This window comes from Lepidochelys kempii, chromosome 7 (genome assembly GCF_965140265.1).
Source record: "Lepidochelys kempii isolate rLepKem1 chromosome 7, rLepKem1.hap2, whole genome shotgun sequence".
Taxonomy (NCBI): Eukaryota; Metazoa; Chordata; order Testudines; family Cheloniidae; genus Lepidochelys; species Lepidochelys kempii.
In genome coordinates, this window is record NC_133262.1 from 32,563,241 (window position 1) to 32,581,144 (window position 17,904).

Here is a 17,904-nt window from a genome sequence, read left to right on the forward strand (position 1 = left end):
TATGATTGAGGGACTCTTCTTAATCATGAATACTGTTGAGTCCTTCTGAAAGCCCCAGAAATTACCCATCTGTCTTTGCCACAATCACACTAGCTAAAGGACTTTATTCTCAGACTGAGATTTGAGACACTTTATAAAAAGTAAGCTAGCATTTAGCAAAACACTTATACAGCTGAATGCTGAGAATTCTCAGGATGGATTGTTAGTGTCTTCACTCTTGAAGTCAAGTCGAGACACTAAGTATCACTTCTCTATAGTGTCCTGGAGAGGAAGGATGGATGGTGTAGTGCTTAGGGAGCTATCTGAGGACGTGAGAGTTGAACTGAGGTCTCCCAGCTCAGACAAACTTCCCATGTGACCTTGGGCAAGTCCTTCAGTCTCTGCCACCATCTGTACAATAGGGATAATAGTACTGCCCTGCCTCAAGAGGTGAAAGGCTAAAGGCATTAGAGATTAAGGCCTTTAAGTATGGGAAGGGGAGTGATTGCTGAAGTGACTCTTTATTGAATGGCTAAAGGTTAGCGCTCTATGTGTAGAGGATCTAACTTCCATTTTACACTTGCATTACAAGTAACCCTTAGATACTATATTATATTGAAAGCCACAGCTATATATGTGAGACTGAGGGGTCCATGAAAGACTTAGACTGAAAACTGACTGAATAGAATTCAGCAACATATACACAATAGATTTCCAAAGGGGTCTGCCTCCATTTAAAATTTTGTAGGGGTCCACAATCTAAAGACTAAACCACTGGCACAGCACCTAGTTTGCAGAGTCCCTAACTCAGTGTAAATAGACAAGGAATTATTCACCCTGAGGGAGGGAGCTGAGGCACAGGAGAGGACTTGGCCAAAGTAACATGGAGTCTGTAGAAGAGTTTGGGAATCAAACCTGAGGGTCCCAGTCCAATGCCTTAACCCCAAACAACAATTCCCTCATGTAGAGGGATTCTGCTGGCTGATCATGGAGTCTGCCTGGTATGCAATTACACCTTTTTAGTGAAAGGTTTTGGATGCAGGCATCCTGAAGTCTCTCCAAATGCACAGATAAAGGACATTGCAGGAGAAGAGTACAGTTGCCAACTTTCATGTGGTAAATAAGCACCCTGACTTTCACAATAAGCCAAAAATCAAGCTAATCTCAAAGAAACCCCCAGCATGCAGTCTGGAACCGTGGTGGGACTGCTATGCATCCTGACTCTCTCTCCCCTCCTTGCTCCCCCTTGCCCAGAGCAATAAAAAAAGCAACAAGCTGCTAGCCAACAAGCAACTCAAGCCAATTAAGCCAAAACAAAACCCAATTTCTACTTTTTTTGGTGGGTTTGGCATGTCTGGAAGAGCTGAGATGTTGAAAGTCATAATTAATCCTTCCTGCAGTGCTGACAGTGACACCTGATTGTTTTGCAATCCAGTATGGTAACAACATAGCTGCCATGCAGCCAGGCTCAAGCTGTGACTTGGGCCTAGCTAGATAGTAAGCTCTTAGGAGGCTGTCACTGTACTGCACCTAGCATAGAGGTGCTGTGAACTTAGTTAGGGCCTAGGGGCCTTAAGTAGGTGGCACTTTCCCTGAGTTATAAGTAGATGTGGGTGAATTTTTTAAGTCACTCTTCAGTGAAAATGCAAATTCAATAACACGCTTCACAAATTCATGAGACTGGGCAGGTGAGGTAATACTTCTATAGAGAGAAGCTTTCATAGCAGTTTTGTTGCATTGTTGAAGAAAAAATCTGACTCAAACACTGATGTTAGAACAAAACACTTCAATGTCCTTTGGTTTGAACTGACTTTCTCAATTTCCTTGAAGCATATTAAAATTCAAAACTTAAATGGCCAGATTCAAAACATTTAGTTCAACCCAAAACAAGTTTCTCTTAAATTGCCAATGGACCAAAAAGTCCTTGTCCGGCTCTAGTTACCACCCTGAGGTGCAGGTAGTGAGCTCTGTGGCAGTAGGTGCAGTTTCCCAGGTGACATGGGGAGCAAAGCTTAGCTTGCTCACAAATGGGAGACAATCCTCTTGTGAAGACGGTTGCAGGGTGTTGTCCTAGCAAGAGCCTAACTTCAATAACTACATCAGCCTTTACAAAAAAAATCCCTCCCTTTCAGTGTGTGGACTATGTATGCATAGTGTTGCTGGGTGCTGTTCAGTTGGCTTCACACCAGAGGTGGCAGCACTTTGAGCTAAGCAGTTCTTGTGTAACTTGCATATCTGCTTGGGGCATCCTCTGTGTTCACATGGCACTGCACTGCTGGAAGCAAGCTTTCTCAGACTGGAGTGCATCTGCTACTGCAGTGTGCTGTATGGCTGCCTCACCTCCAGCCTTACTAGAAGTTAAAATAGCCGGCCAAGCTCCTGCTACAGCAAGTCTGATTGCAGATTCACTCGCATGAGGTTTGCAGTTCAAGGAGGGTTTTTCAGTCTCTCTCAGGAATGTGGAGAATGCTCAGTCATTCCTATAGTAACCAGTATTTCTGCTGACACTAACTAGTGGCCAGAGCACAGGACTGGGACTTGGGAAACCTGTAATGTGTAGGAGCTCCAATCATGGACCAGACCCTGTCAACACAATTCCTGTTCCAAAGAGCTTTATTCCTAGGTTGGCCATTGGCCTGCTGGTTGGTCCTGGAACAAAACACTTTCCTCCCTTCCAGGTCAGATTTGCAGAAACAGCAGGCAGGGTGGGCCTTGCACAAGCAGATGTTGCCTTCTTCTGTAGCATGGGTAATCTGCTGGTATCACTAGGTGTCTCACTGCAGCAATTTTCTGCCATCACAGGGGCCTCTGGCATTGATAGCCCTTTGGTTTCTCTTGTTCTCTGACGGGGCTCACAACAGGTTAGTCTCCTGAGGGCTGAAATGCTTTGGTTTAACTCAATTGTTGGGTTTGGTATAGGGGTATCTGGTGAAACTGAATGGCCTGATAGGAGGCCAGACTAGATCTGATGGTCCGTTCTGGCCTTAAACATTCCCTTATCTTTAAACCAGGGATAATGAGATCTTTCTGAAGATCAGAGATCTAAGCTTGGAAAAATAGTGTGGAGAGCTTAGCATTAACCGTAGGTGGTGGACACAATTCAGTCCCGATCTAAAGTGTGCAATCTAATAGATGACTCTAAGTTCTCTGGGGCAGTCAATTTGCATAGTACATAGCACAACTTCTGTTCCATGGCTAGTGTTGGGGCTCCTAGGTGCTACCCCAACACAAATGAGTAAGACAAGATGGGAGAGGAAACTGAGGCATGGGGGCAATCATTTGTCAGGGTCAGTGATGGGGCTGGGAGTAGACCAGGGTCTCCAGAGTCCCAAGTTGATGCTCTCCTCTCTAGCAGCCTTCTTAGCTGCAGTCCTTGTGTATAAACATCCCTCTCTCGCAGGCTACGACTTCGCAGCAGTACTGGAGTGGTTTGCAGAGCGTGTGGACCGTATTATTCTCCTCTTCGATGCTCACAAGCTTGACATCTCAGATGAGTTTTCGGAGGTGATCAAGGCCCTGAAGAACCACGAGGACAAGATCCGGGTGGTGCTGAACAAAGCCGACCAGATTGAGACTCAACAGCTGATGCGGGTCTACGGTGCCCTCATGTGGTCACTGGGGAAGATCATAAACACCCCAGAGGTGGTGCGGGTCTACATTGGCTCCTTCTGGTCCCAGCCACTCCTCATCCCTGAGAACAGGAAGCTCTTTGAAGCAGAAGAGCAGGATCTCTTCAAAGATATTCAGTCCCTGCCCAGGAATGCTGCACTCCGCAAGCTCAATGACCTCATCAAGAGAGCCAGGCTAGCCAAGGTACGGTGTCCCAAGCATTCCCTCTAGTGAGCCACAGACACTGTTATATGGCTGGCATTCGGTCTAGAGGAAGCCTTCTCTGAACTAGGGCGATACTTGACTAGTGTTAATGTAGCATTTCGGAGTTCCCCTGACCAAGTGCAGGGGTGTGCCTATTGTGCCAGGTGGCTGCAGGCACCTTTCCCCCAGATCGAGATCAGAGTCTCTAGCAAAAATGCGGGAGGGAGAGACATTGCCCTGCTCACTGCAGAGAGCCCCAATGAGATAATACCTGCTCCAGAGAGCTGTCTGAATATCCACATGGTGGGAAGAGACACCAAGGGGTAGGGGCTCCCTCAAGGTTGTTTAACAGCAGACCTGGGAATAGCAACCACCAGTACTGTGTCCAGCTCCCTGCTCTAACTCACTAGACCCCATGTTCCCATAGCACTGGAAGAAAACCTAGAGTCCTGACTCCCAATCCATGTTCCCACTGCTTTAGCTGTGTCAATACAAGCCCCTAATGTAGATACTATCTGCACCAGTGAAGCCTGTGTAGCATCTGGTATTTAGTGCAAGTCGCCAGTGCAAGAACAGCCATGGCTCCAATCCAAGGGTAGGTAATGTATAGCTTGTACTGCCTGCTAACCTGCAGTGGTTTCTCACCACTCCAGTCAACTAATGGCACACTACTCCCAGAAGTATGGGTTTTGAGATAAAATAGAATAGGGATCTTGTGACAGAGCCAGGAATAGAACCCAGACTATTACTGACAACTGCATTTTACAGCAGGGGGAAATCCCTCAGATAATTTCCCTTGCTGGAGAGTTGAGGCTTTGTTACTGGGTCAGTTCGGGGAAAGAAGAAATTATGGAAATTTCTGAGCCGTGCTGTGGAAATTCCACCTTAAACTCTTTACCTTGCAATGGATGATGCCTTAGAGATCTGCTAACATATAAGCCTAGCTAGTAAAACAAAACCTGGGTGGAAAAGTGCAGCTCTTCATGGGAACACAGCTGTTTTTTTTTTTCTAGCTCTGTTTTCAGTTTCTCTTTGCACTGACTGGAAGGAGCTGTAAAAACCTTGTTTGCTTCAGAGAAATCACAGGGCTCGGCATTGACATGGGTCAGAAATAGCTCCTGAAACCAGAACTGGCACTAGGCTTCTCAAAGATCCAAACTGCTGCTTGATTTCAGCACAATCTACTTCAGAAGGAACAAATATCTGTTTAGCTGACCAGGCTTTCTAAAATCAGTGCAATTTCAAACCCTAACTGATTAGTCTAACAGATCAAATTCTTGTTCTTTGTCTATGGAGCACCTAGCACAATGGCATTCTGGTCCATGACTGGTATTTAAAACCTCCTGTAATTCAGTGTAAGTCAGCAGAGATATATAGAAACAGAAATGGAAGGGACCACCTGAGTCATGGAATCTAGTCCCTGCTATTGTGGGCAGCTGTAGTCACATCCTGGTTCCAAACTCGTTAGGTTGTCTGATCCCCACTATTCCTTCTGGGAGGCTGTTCCAGAATCTTTCCTTATTTCCAGCCTCAGTGGATTCCTGGTCAGTTTCTGTTCTTTGTTGTGCCAATATTGTCTTTGAGCTGCTATAGCTCTTCCCTCCCTGGGGTTAACCCCAAATATATTTAGAGAGCAATTGGGTCCCCTCTTAGCCTTTGTTTTTTCAAAGGCTAACCGAGCACAGCTCTCGCTCTCCTTTTGCAAGATCTGCTCTTCATTCCCATGATCAGCCTAAGAGCCCTCCTCTGCATCTGGTCCAGTTTGGATTAATCTTTCTTGGATACTAGTTTGTAATAACTCTCCCTGTAGAGTTGTTAGTTTGAGTGGCCAGGCAAGATGCCCAGCACACACACGTTCTCTGACACTGACTCGGGCATTTCACTTAGAATGCCAGTAGACTCACTAACCAATTGCAGGAATAAGCTTTACATTGAATGTCTACTCCATTATCCCAGGCTGCATCTCTCAAAGTAAGTCTATGTACACTAGCCACCTGAAATGATGCTTTGGGAGGCAGTATGGGCTAGTAGCTAAGGTACCAAGTGGGAGTCAGAAAACTTGGGTTAAATGCCTGGCTGTGCCACTGACCTTGTGGGAGGGGAAGACTGCCCAGCTTAGTCCACTTGGCTTGAAAGCAGTTTGAGCATGTCTCAGGCTGGCATGTGACTAACTTGTAAGTTGATCCCTCCCCTGTAACTTGACTCTTTGAGTATAAAAATGACTTAATCCTGATTCTAATGTCACTGGTGTGACAGTAAAGACTGCCCCAGGCAGGATAGCATTCCCACAACCCACTCCTGGGAGTGGAGAAGCTCCATCCTTGTCCTGCCACACAACCACTTCAGGCATAAAAGCCACCACAGTGCAGCAACTTGTGGGGGAGGGGTAGAATATCTTACCATTAAATGAGCTGTGCCTACAAAGAGCAAGAATCCAGTTTCACCTGATAAGCATCTTAACCCTTCCAAGGTCTTCATGATCCCCACACGCCTTGCAGATGGAAGAAGGATTTGAAATCACTGCTGCTCTAAAAGTAGAAGTTTAAATATAACTCAAAATGAATCCAGGAAATGTGCCTGAGCAAGTCTTGCTGGCTTAGCGGGACTCTTCAGAGACTAAAGCAGGTCCTACACCCAGAGCACCACAGGAATTCCAGCCTGCTGCACTGGCAAAGCACTGTTAGTGTGCATGCAGCCATACTGGCAAAAGTGCTCTTGTTGGTATAGCTCGTTTCCGCCTTCCTGAGCAAAATAGGGTACTAAGTGTTTGGCAGGCTGGTGTAAGCTGCACCGTGCCAATCAAGTGGCACATCAGCATAGCTGTGTAAAACAGGTGTGATTTGCCAGCATAGCTACAGTGGCAGAAGTCAGTAGACGTTGGGTTAAGAGGTGACTTGTAGGGCCTTAAAGACAGTGACATGAGGAAGAATTTTCTGATAGTAGGTGGCTCTTCAATCACGCAAAAAGCGGAATGAGATGAAGCAAGGCATTCAAACCAGAAAGATGCAAATGTTTCACAGTGAGGGTGGGTGACTGTTGCAAGAACTGACCAAGAAATGTGGTGGATTCTCCATTAATAGACTGCATGTCACTCTAAGATGCTATAGCTTCAAACAAATTACAGGCTTCATATAGTGAGGTGGAATTCTCACTCTTAAGTACTTTAGTGCCTTACAATCCTAAATATACCTGTGGCATCCTGGAGTCAGTGTGACTTAACTCCATTTTACAGATGGGAAAACTGAATCAGAGCCAAAGTGACTTGTCTGAGGTCACCTAGTGTGACGTCAGTTGCAGGTCTCAAGTCCTAGGTTAGTGCTCTAACCAGTAAACCATCCTTTCTGTCTGGCCTTTTATGCAAGAGGCTGGGCTAGATCAAGAGTCTTCTGGCCTTAATCTCTGATGGCTTGGACTGGATGACTGCTCCATAGGCCATTACCCATTCAGACTCCAGTCTTAGGATAAAACTATCTAGAGTTCCTCAAGAACTGAAGTCTCAGTGAAAGACCATGGGCTTTAAGAAACTAAAGTCACTTAGATGCTCTTGAAAACTTGATCCCTAGACTAGTACCAGTTAAGGCCACCTGGCATTCCATGGGGAATGAATTACTAGGTCTAACCTGGCACTTAAAAGACCTGGGTTCAAGTCTGGCTCTGATGTTGAGGCCCAGAAGGAAGAGACTTTTCCAGTTTCCCACCTGTAAAATGGAGAGAATCCTTCTGTGATGCAGTGGGGAGTGTTGACCTGGGAATGTTGCAGGGGAGTTTTACTGGGACTGTCTACATTGGGGATGGGAGACCTCTCCTTGAGGGAAGATACCTGAGCATGTAACATGAGAGCCCAGGAGGGGGGTTGGGGCTAGGTGACACCTTTTGCCCAGGAAACTGGCCAAAGGCTGGAGGAGGAACCAGGGGGAGTAGGGTGTGAGATGGCTGGAGGGGGTTTCAGTTGGGAGCTGGCTGTGGAAACAGAGGGAGCCCCAGGACTGGGGTCTAAGCTCCCTTCCCCACCCAGAAGGACTTGACTGAGGGGTCCTGGATGTACCTACAAGCTCTGCTTGGGACTGTGTTCCTCTCCTCCAATAAACCTTCAGTTTTACTGGCTGGCGAGTCATGGTGAATTGCAGGAAGTGGGGGTACAGGGCCCTGACTCCCCCACACTCCAGGACAACTTCAGTAGTGAGGAAAAAAGCCATTGTGATGCTCAAATGCCCATATCGATATAGACAGGATTTCATGGGAAATGTTGAACAAGAGGCTGGGAAGCAAAGCCACTGCGGGTCAGGAGTGAGGGGCACCAGCAGAACATGGCTAAGCTTCCCCACAGGCTGGGACTTGAGGCAATGGTCCCTTGTGGGTACATAAGAACAACTATATTTGGTCAGACCAAAGGTCCAGCTAGCCCAGTATCCTGTCTTCCAGCAGTGGCCAATGCCACATGCCCCAGAGGAAATGAACACAACAGGTTATCATCAAGTGATCCATTCCCAGCTTCTGGCAAACAGAGGCTAGGAACACCATCCCTGCCCATCCTGGCTAATAGCCATGGATGGGTCCATCCTCCGTGAACGTAAGATGCATATGCAAGTAACAAACAATTCTAGATTTGGCCACCATATAAATACTAATGACACCCCACACTACAAACCCTCCTTTTGTTAAAATCAGTGGAAGTTCCCTACACCACAAGGGCCTGCATGACTTGGCCCAACAATGGGAGCTTTGCTTTCTAACACAGTAAAGGAAGGGGACATCTGAAAGCAGGAAGGCAAAAGTGACAGGTAAAAGTTTATGGCAGTGACTAAGGATCTTATTGTATCTACTGATATACTGGCAAAAGTTGAAGAGAACCTTCCAAACATTTTCCTCCTCCAGTGAGAAGGGTTACATTCCCCAAGTAAAATACTCCCCGTCTTTACTCAAACGTCTCTTCCAAAATTCCTCACCCTTTCCAACTGATTTCCTTTAGATCCACCATGTTTCCTTCCCCAGCATCTGACTGAGGTTCCGTTAAGTGATTCTGTTCCTGCCCCGATGGGTGACCCTTCCCCACCCCTGTACCTCAGTTTCCCCTTTCTAAAGTGAGGATAAAGCTACTTGCCCCCTATAAGGAAGTACTCTTGAGATTGACTCATGGGTTTTGTGAAGTGAATAGGGTATCTTGGGGTTAGTGCCCACGAGTTCTATTCCTGGCACTGAGGGGAATGTGGTCAAGTGGGTTAGAGCAGCAGTGAGGCTGGGAGCAAGGATGCCTGGATTCTACTTCCTGCTCTGGGAAGGAATTGTGTCTGTATTAGGGCAGGGGAAGTGATATGCTGTCAACCAGGAATGGCAGCTCCTCTCTCTTCCTTTCCCTAGGTCCATGCCTACATAATCAGCTCTCTGAAGAAGGAGATGCCCAATGTGTTTGGGAAGGAGAGCAAAAAGAAGGAGCTGGTGAACAACCTCGGAGAGATCTACTTGAAGATTGAGCGGGAGCATCAGATCTCCCCTGGGGACTTCCCCAATCTGCGCAAGATGCAGGTGCAAAGCCGTGCCTTGGGGGTGAGGGGGGGGCAGGGTCTGAAGTGCAGGGCCTTGTTAGGAGTTTTGGTCACATCTAGGCCCAGCCACTGATGCACCTGATACTAGCTAAGGACAACTTCTCACGTGCCCCAGAAGACTCCTGCTTGCTTGTGGCCTTATCTGGCTAGCCTCTGGCATGGAAGTGAATCCCATTAGTGCCGGCCCCCCCCCCCCCCCCCACTAGGGATGATTGAAACCATCCCTGTCTTACCTGGTCCTCCTGCTGCACAGGTGATCTGAAATTCCAGCTCAGAGTAGGGCCAAGACTTCATGTTTGAGACAGGGCATGAGCGATTCCCTCCATGCCACTGTTAAATCTAGCATGGCACTGATCCAGGTCAGTGGCTGGGCTTCTGTGGTAAACTGGAGGGGAAGTGCTCTGTGCTCTTGCCCTCCAGGACTGGGGTTCCTGGAAGCAGGGCTGATCTGAAAGGAAAGCTCTTCTCATGGGAAGAGCAGGGGGTGCTGGTAGCCAAAACTCCTGTGTTCTGTCCCAGTGCTGGGAAGAGTGGAGTCTAGTGGGTTAGAGCAAGAGATGCAGGGAGTCCTAAATCCCAGCACTTAAAATACTACTTAGAACCATAGGCTAATCCCCTGTCTGGGATGACTTAAACCCCACTTCCTAAGAAAGGTGAACAGGCCTCCATGCAGGTCACACCATGGGCTGTTCTGGAGGAGACCCAAAGAAGCTTCAGCTTTCTGTAGTTGTGGAGAGTCCCTGACTTCTTGCTTAGAAATAGTCTCTTCCCCATATGCCCTTGACAATAACTTACCATTCCCCATGGTGCAGTGTGACACTTGGCAGCTGTCCTCCATCCCAGAGGTGGCTGCAGACTACTTCGCACACCGCTTCTAACTTATAAAGCCAAAGGCCTTGGTGTCTGGGGTGAGGGTTGTATCCAGGGGTTAGGGGGGCAGGGGGACAAGTGGTCCAGGAGGGCACAGATGGATTGAGTGGGTGCAGCTCAAGGTGGGCACAGGGGATGGGTTGGGGATGGCCTGGTTTGGGAGCATATGGGGATTTTGGATGGGGGTGTTTCAGCCTGATTCATAGATGGATGGGATTGGGGGACAGCTTGGCATGGCTGGATGGGGGCAGGGACATATGGGCATTGAGGGATGGGTTGGAGTTGCTAGGTATTGGGTAGGATAGGGGAGCAGCCTGCTTCCAAGTGCCAAAGCACACACTGAATGCTGATCTCTGCCATCTTTCCCAGGAGCTCCTGCTGAGCCAAGACTTCAGCAAGTTCCAGCCCCTGAAGCTGAAGCTGTTGGACGCAGTGGACGACATGCTGGCCAATGACATTGCCCGGCTCATGGTGATGGTGCGGCAGGAAGAGTCTCAGATGCCCACCCAGGCCGTGAAGGGCGGGGCCTTTGAGGGCACTATGAATGGGCCCTTTGGCCATGGCTATGGGGAGGGGGCTGGCGAGGGCATTGATGACATTGAGTGGGTGGTGGGAAAGGACAAGCCCAGCTATGATGAGATCTTCTACACCCTCTCGCCTGTCAATGGTAAGATCACAGGCGCCAGTGCCAAGAAAGAGATGGTGAAATCAAAGTTGCCCAACACTGTCCTGGGCAAGATCTGGAAACTGGCTGATGTGGACAAAGATGGACTCTTAGATGATGAGGAGTTTGCACTGGCCAACCACTTGATCAAGGTGAAGCTAGAAGGGCATGAGCTGCCTGCAGAACTACCCCCCCATCTAGTGCCCCCCTCCAAACGCAGACCCGAATGACTCCCCAGCATCCTCTAAATGGAGGGGGGGTGGGCAGCCAGATGCCTGGATTTCAACATCTAACTCTGCTAAAGATCCACAACCCCTGAGAGCTGGTGGACAGTTTGAATTTTGCTTCAAAAGGCACCAAATTTACACCTTCCTTCCAAATGCCCCCATCTATGGGAGTGATAAGATCTGAATGAAATCCTCAGACATGTCATATTGTGCACAAGAATGATATTTTTAATATATTCAAGGCTGCATTTTTGTTCCCCTTTATCTCTTGAGGTGCTGCTCCAGGAGCTGCTAATACAACTGGTTTGTCTTCCTAAGGTGTTGAATGAATGGCTCCTTGTGGCAAGGCAGCATAGCTGAGCTGCGAACATCAGTTCAATCCCCCTGCCTGGGAGTACTGTTCACAATGGAATCGGCTTCACCCTTGTGCTGGGATGGCACAACTCTGGTCCCCCCCCACCCCCCCAGCTGTCTGATTTTTCTGGGGGAGCAGGCACTGTAATTCCCATGGTGGTGAAGCAGTTCTAATTCTCTTTGGAACATGGTCCAAACACATCAGTTCAGTTCTAAGCTGACTTCCCCCTATGTACAGAGCAGTTTTTATGCTAATGACCCAGGTGGTTGGTTTTAAGATAGAGGGTCATTTCTCCAGGGCTTTCTGATCTTCCCATATAGAAATGTTTACAAGTAAATGAGTGTTAATTATGCTTGGCTCTAGCTACCAAAAATGGAGACTAGTTAAAATTGGAGAGGGGCTCTTAAAGGAACATGGACAGACCTCTTTGGTGGGGGATCCCTGGTGCTGCTTGTTGTGTCTTTCACTCCTGGACTCCCCTTACAGAAGACAGCAAGTTGTCATACTTCCTTTGAATCCCACTCAAAGCCCTCACTTCCTTTTAGACACCTACTTCACTGACCTGGCTTCTTGTAAATTTCACAATCCACATCTCAGTTCTGAGAAGCCTGAATTTCTCAAACAGGAAGATAGTCTATTCTAGAGGCTGCCTCTTCCTTAAAACTTCACAGGTCTGACCTCACTGTCCCAAGCCATGTCTCCTCAGTTGCTCCAGTGCAGACTCTTCTGCTGTAGCATTTCCCTCTGGCTTTGCCCTGGTCTAAGATGTGCAAGGTATGGCCTAATCTGAGCCTGTTAATCCTCACCTTGTGTAACTGACGCACTTTGCACTGCATCACATGGTCAGATGTTCACCTCTAACTCTTTTCTGTCTAGAAACATTCATCCTGAGAAGCCTTGGAATTAAACTCAAGGTGGGTTAAAAACAGTTACTCTGGCAGCATGCTCCAGTCTGCTGATAGTGACTATCGCTAAACTCAGCCTGTCTTTGTCAACCTCCAGGGCTAGATCTGGAACTGTTAGCAAAGAACTTTATGGGAAAAGGGTGGCCCTGTTCCTGATTCACCGCTGCACAGGTGGTGACTGCAGTTCCTTAGGTTGCCTTAGTTTATTGGCCTTCTGTCAACTTCAGGGCCCTGCCAGCAGCCCTCAAACAACTCTCATCTGCTTGCAATTTTAACCATTCTCTCTACCAACACTGATTGATGTCCTAGCCCAGACTGCAGCCTTCAGAGGCACCCACAGTTAAGTGCACTGAGTCCTGCTGGGATTGGGCAGCCAATTTAGGCTGTTCTCAAACCCTCCATGCCAGAGCTTCCTATGAAGCAATGGCAGCACAGTGCTGGGAGAGGCCTAAAGGGTTTGCCACAACATCCTCCTGCCAGGCTGTGAGATTGGGGTGGGGGGGATGGTTAAAGTGGAGGCCTCTCCGTAAGAGATGTGCCTTATTCCTGTGGCTGTTGGAGTGGAGGCAACATCGATCAGTGGGTTTCTCTTGGTGCTTTCACAGGCAAGCAGCCAAAAATGTTTCGCCTGGGATCCCTTATCAGCTGCTTAACAGCCTGGCTCTGCTCAACATGTACGTGGTTTGTGTGACTGACACCACTGATAGAGAATCAAAAGCTGTTTGGTATCAGGTTGCCGAAGGGGGTCCAGTATTTCTGGCTGAGTCCATGTGACAGTCAAGAGACTAAAGCTCTGATACTTCAGGTAACTGGCTAGAATGTTCCCAGCTTCCTGGCCTTCTCCATGTGGACTCTGCCAAAGGAGTGTCAGATTTTAAGGACTGTGCTTTAACATCTGTTAACTATGTACATTACTTGTTTACTTCCTGTACAGTGAAGCAGTTCTCAGTGGGGGGATGGCCTCTCCCAGGCTTGTGCATCAGAAGAGGGAAGTGCACTCTGTTTAAGCCTGTCTAAATCTTTTTGAAACTATTAAAATGTATTTGCAAGTTCTGCAGCTCCTGAGTCTGCGTCCTGGGAAATGCCAGGGGAGGTGGCTTCGGAGCCTTCTTAAAGGGAATGCACCACATCTTAACAGAGTTGAACCTGTGCTGGCAAGAGCTGCTACCAACATGGGACTCTTGCTAGAGTGTCTCCTGAGCTGGGAACTGATCTTCAATGCAGGCCTAAAACACCAGCCTAAACTTGACTCTGGACCCATATATAGGAGGTGGCCTTAACATTACATGGTTTCTGTTGGTGGAGGGAGAGGTGGCCTGTGTATTGCTCCCTATAAAGAGAAATGGGGGTTAGCTGACATGTACTTGGCTTAGTTTACCAGCTAGAAAGTTACTATGGGGGGAGGAGGGGGGAGAAGAGGAAGGAGGAGAGACTCCACTAAAGTCAGTGGCAGAGCTGGGAATAGAACCAGTGTGTCCTGCGTCTGATACCTTAACTGCTGAGATGCTACTTGCAGCCTAAATACAAGGGAAGGAGGATTATTCCTTCACCCACTTTACAGATTTGGCGGGGGAGGGAGAAACTGAGCCAGAGTTGCCTGAAGGAAGCTGGGATTTTGAACCAAGTTCTCTGGCCTGCCAGTCTAGGGCCTTTAATCACAAGGCTACCTTGCCTCTCCCTTGTGCAATGTACCCCAGGGAGAAATGTGCATCACTCCTTAAGTACAGTTAACTCTGCTCCTGAATGCAGCTGTTGTACCGTGTTCCAGCCCCTGTAGTGGGGTGAAGATTCCACTGGGCGAGAGCAGTAAGGGGAGTGGGGAAGAGGATACAGCACAGAGATGGAGGGAAGAATTCAAGGGTGGGGAAACTTGATCAGACAAGAGCAGGATCTGCTGAGGAGCAGGCTCCGGCACAGTTGTGGCGTTGAGGGGTAGGAGTACAGGAGCCTGGGTGGTTTGGGGAGGGACAGACTTTAGGCAGTGTCTGTTTGCAAGCAAACAGTAGCTGTTGTCTACCTACAGGAGGAAGCTGCTGATGCTCCTGACCTTCAGGGCTTGTGCCAGGGCATCTTCTTACTTCCTGGCATGATCAAGTGCCTGTGTGCATATGCCCTTCCTATCCCACAGCTTCCCTCCCTTCCTAGCTGGTGGAGGGGCTGGGATTTTCCTATGAGATCTGTTCTGCATCCTACTCAGTAGGCTTCCCTGGGCCCAGTCCCAGAGTGTTGATCCCTTCAACACCTAGCTCCTATTGTTACCAATTGTCCATTCTAACAGGTGGCTGGCAGGTTGTGTGTGTGGGGAGGAGGGGCTGCTATGCAGTGGGGGTAGTGTCTCACTTTTCCTGGGGAGAGAGAAAAGTTTCCTCCTATCAGAGGGAAAGGATCCACACCTACTTAAGGTGAGAGTCTGCATGCCGGGGGGGGGGGGGGGGAAATGGGGCACATGGCAGTGGGGGAGAAGCTGCTGCCTGGGGTGGGGGGGGCAGAGAGGGAGAAGATGCTGCCCGCTGGGAGGGAATGGACTACCTGCTGCTGGCTGCAATAGTAATGGGCTGGGGGGGGGGGAGGAGACTGGTGCACAGCTGTTGCGGGGGGCAGTGGCATCAATGTTGAGTCTCTGGGTGAGTTTTGGGGAGGGGCAAGATGCAGCTGCCCTTTGCTGGGTGGAATGTGGGAACAAATAGGGGGTGGAGGCTGCATGTAATGAGACTGGATCCTGCTGCATGGAATACAGTAAATGGGGGGAGGGTGGGATGCTGCTGCCCTCTGCTGGGTGGAATGGGTACTTGCACAGCTGTTCCAGAAGCCCTGTACAGCCAGTATCCAAGAGGGTGGAGACTCTGGGTCAAAGCTCACTCCTTTAAGAGCTGCAGAATCCAAGTCATGCCATCTTTGGCATGCAGCCCTGGATGCTGGTGTTAAGGTGGAAGGGTCTCTGTGCCCCTTTTTTGCTGAAATGCAGCTGCCACTTCTCTGCAGGGAATTATGGCTTTAGGGCCTGATATTGGGGGTGGGGTGGGGGTAGTTTGGCACTAGCAGCCCTGAACAACAGTGGGTGGGGGATGTGTGAAGTGCCGCACTTTGCAGAGTTTAGAGGTCCACTCTGACTCAGTGGGGGCTTTTCAACTGAAGGAGGGTAGAATCCAGGATTGGGCCCTCCTGTTGAAAATAAAAGGGCCTGCTTGTACTGCACCCACTGGGAGTCTGGGGTGGGGACAGGCCTAGAGAGCAGAGGAAGATGGGAGAGCATGATCTCTCCCCTCTTGGCCATCTGATGTTCTCAAGGTTTCCATGCAAGTGCAGGTTAATCAAAATGCTTTGTGGAAATGTCTGTTTCACCAACTGTTGAAGTGGAGGGATGGGGGGAGAGTCAAACTCATGGAGACCCCCACATTCTAATTGGGTTTAGACTTTAGTATTTTAAATAGATTCTACTGTAATTTTCAACAGGCAGTACTGTATGTGTATTGTTTACATTAGTCAAAAAGTCCTTTTACTTTTGAGATGAAACACATGGTGATGGTCCTGAATCAAATATCCGTTTTGTAGGAAACTTTCTGAAATTTCAGCTTTTTTGCCCCACTTTGGAATGGGGGAAGTTTTGTAACAGTGGAATTTTATGCAGAGGGGAAGCTCTTAGAATGAGGTATTTTCACTAATTTGGTGAGGTCACTTCCTAGGCCAGAATTCCCCATGTATTCTCTAGGCTGGTATTTTGTGTGTGTGGGGGGGGTTCCCTGCTCAAGGCTGGATTGCTTCTACAATCCAAAACTGCTAGTGAGTTGCTGTAGGATAAGAGATTCTAATATGTGCTTTTAAGTTTTAACCCCTTCCCTGCTGCTGACTGTCACCTCCTACTGTCAGCTGAACTGAGTCCCTGATTGGTGGTTTTTTTTGCTGACCTTATGTCTAGCCTCCTTAGGCCTTTGTAGGGAAGCCTAGCACTGGTGTGTGTGAGGGGTGTCCTAGTCATTAGATCTAGCTTTGCAGCATCTGCTGTGAGGTGAGTAAGTATAATTATCAATGGCAGCAGTGAGAGTGGCTTGCCTGAAGACAAGCGCCAGTGTCTGGTGAAAGAAGGAATAGAACCCAGAGTCCTGACTGCCAGCCCACTGCTTTCACTAGGAGGAGACTTTGCCACCTCGCTGTAGAGCCTTCCCAGACAGAGTTTTGGGTCAGATGAGCTGCGTGGGAATGGTATCAGTTGGTGCTGCTCTAGCATCATGCCCTGTTTCCTAATGACTGGGCACAGCATTCATTGGTCGCTTTCTGCTGTGGTGCCCTGATGGCAGGGAGAAGTCTCTCTCACTTCCTCGAATTGCCGGTTGGGAGGGGGGTGGAGTCTGGGCTTGGAGTAGACCCTTGAGCTTCCTTGGGTTAGCTTGGTCTTAATCCAATAATCTGCCTTTAATTCAGTCATCCAGCAGGGGGTAGTGCTGCTTCATGTAAGCTTCTCCACCTCCCCACCCCATATCCCTACCATGGCCTCTGGTTAAACTGTGTAAGGAAATCTCACTGCTATTGGGCCTATGCAGCTTGGTGTGATGGGGGACCCCAGTCAGGTTGGGGAGAGCAGACTATGCAGCACTTAGCACCCTGAGGGGCCCCAGTCTCTGTTGTGGCTTCTAGGTGCTTTCACAATATAAAATGGAGCCTAGGAGCTAGTGCAAGAGATTGGAACCTAGGACACCTGGGTTCTATTCCTGGCTCTGCCCCAGATGCCCTGAGAGAACTCAAATGAGTCCCTCTCTCCTTCCCTTCCTCCGCCATACAATGGCTATTTCTCCTCCCCCCTTTCGTCTGTTCAGACTGCGAGCTCGAATGGCATGCTTGGGGCACTGATCCGAGTTAGGGTTCTTTAGACGCTGCCTTGATGATAATGTACATGCCACCTTGGGGCACTAAGTGCCAGTTAGTGCCTCTAGGCCAGTGTTTCTCTGCCTATTTACCATTGTGAGCCACATACGCAGGTTTCTGTTTTAATCTGTATGGCCCTGAGGATGTCACATGGGCCACAAATGTGTGCTGATTGGGTCACAAGCAGCCCATGGTAGGCTGTGGGTTGAGAACACACTGTGGGCTCTAGCAGTAGCAGGATAGGGGCTAGAGAGGGCTGCATTGGCCTTAATAGCTGAACAGCTGTCTGCCCCTTGCCCAGGTGGGGAGCTGAGAGGGGTCTGCCTGAGACCCTCCACTTTGCTCCCAGCCCCAGACTGGTCACAGTCCAACACCAGTTTCTTTCAGTGCTTCCTGACCTAGTGTGAGATGAATTTGCTGGGTCTCATCTGGGTTCCCCGGGAGGCGGGGGTCTATCTCAGCCTGGCCCTCATGGGTGGGGGGGTGGGCTGGCTCCTCCATGGCAGAGCAGAGGTGGGGAGAACAAGCATATGCCATACCTCGCTCCTGCCATCTTCCTCTTTTTCATTCTAATCTTAATCTCTCTCCTCCTCTCTTTTCCTTTCTCCCTCCAGGGACTCTCCTGTCTGTCCATCCACCCCTAGCCCTGGCTGGCTGTCGCTCCTCTTCATCCCTCTCTTGAGCCAGG

The 17,904-nt window shown here is 48.9% G+C and overlaps 1 protein-coding gene across 1 annotated transcript in view; it reads left to right on the plus strand.

Moving 5' to 3' along the window:
* The window catches only part of EHD1 (EH domain containing 1), a 36,706-nt gene extending 23,297 nt beyond the window's left edge, over positions 1–13,409 (plus strand). Inside the window, exons 3-5 of the mRNA XM_073351938.1 lie at positions 3,380–3,792; positions 9,151–9,315; positions 10,575–13,409. Coding sequence (XP_073208039.1) covers positions 3,380–3,792; positions 9,151–9,315; positions 10,575–11,099 — 1,103 coding nt within the window. The 3' untranslated portion in view covers positions 11,100–13,409. The remainder of the gene's footprint in view (positions 1–3,379; positions 3,793–9,150; positions 9,316–10,574) is intronic.
* Positions 13,410–17,904: the final 4,495 nt, after the last annotated feature.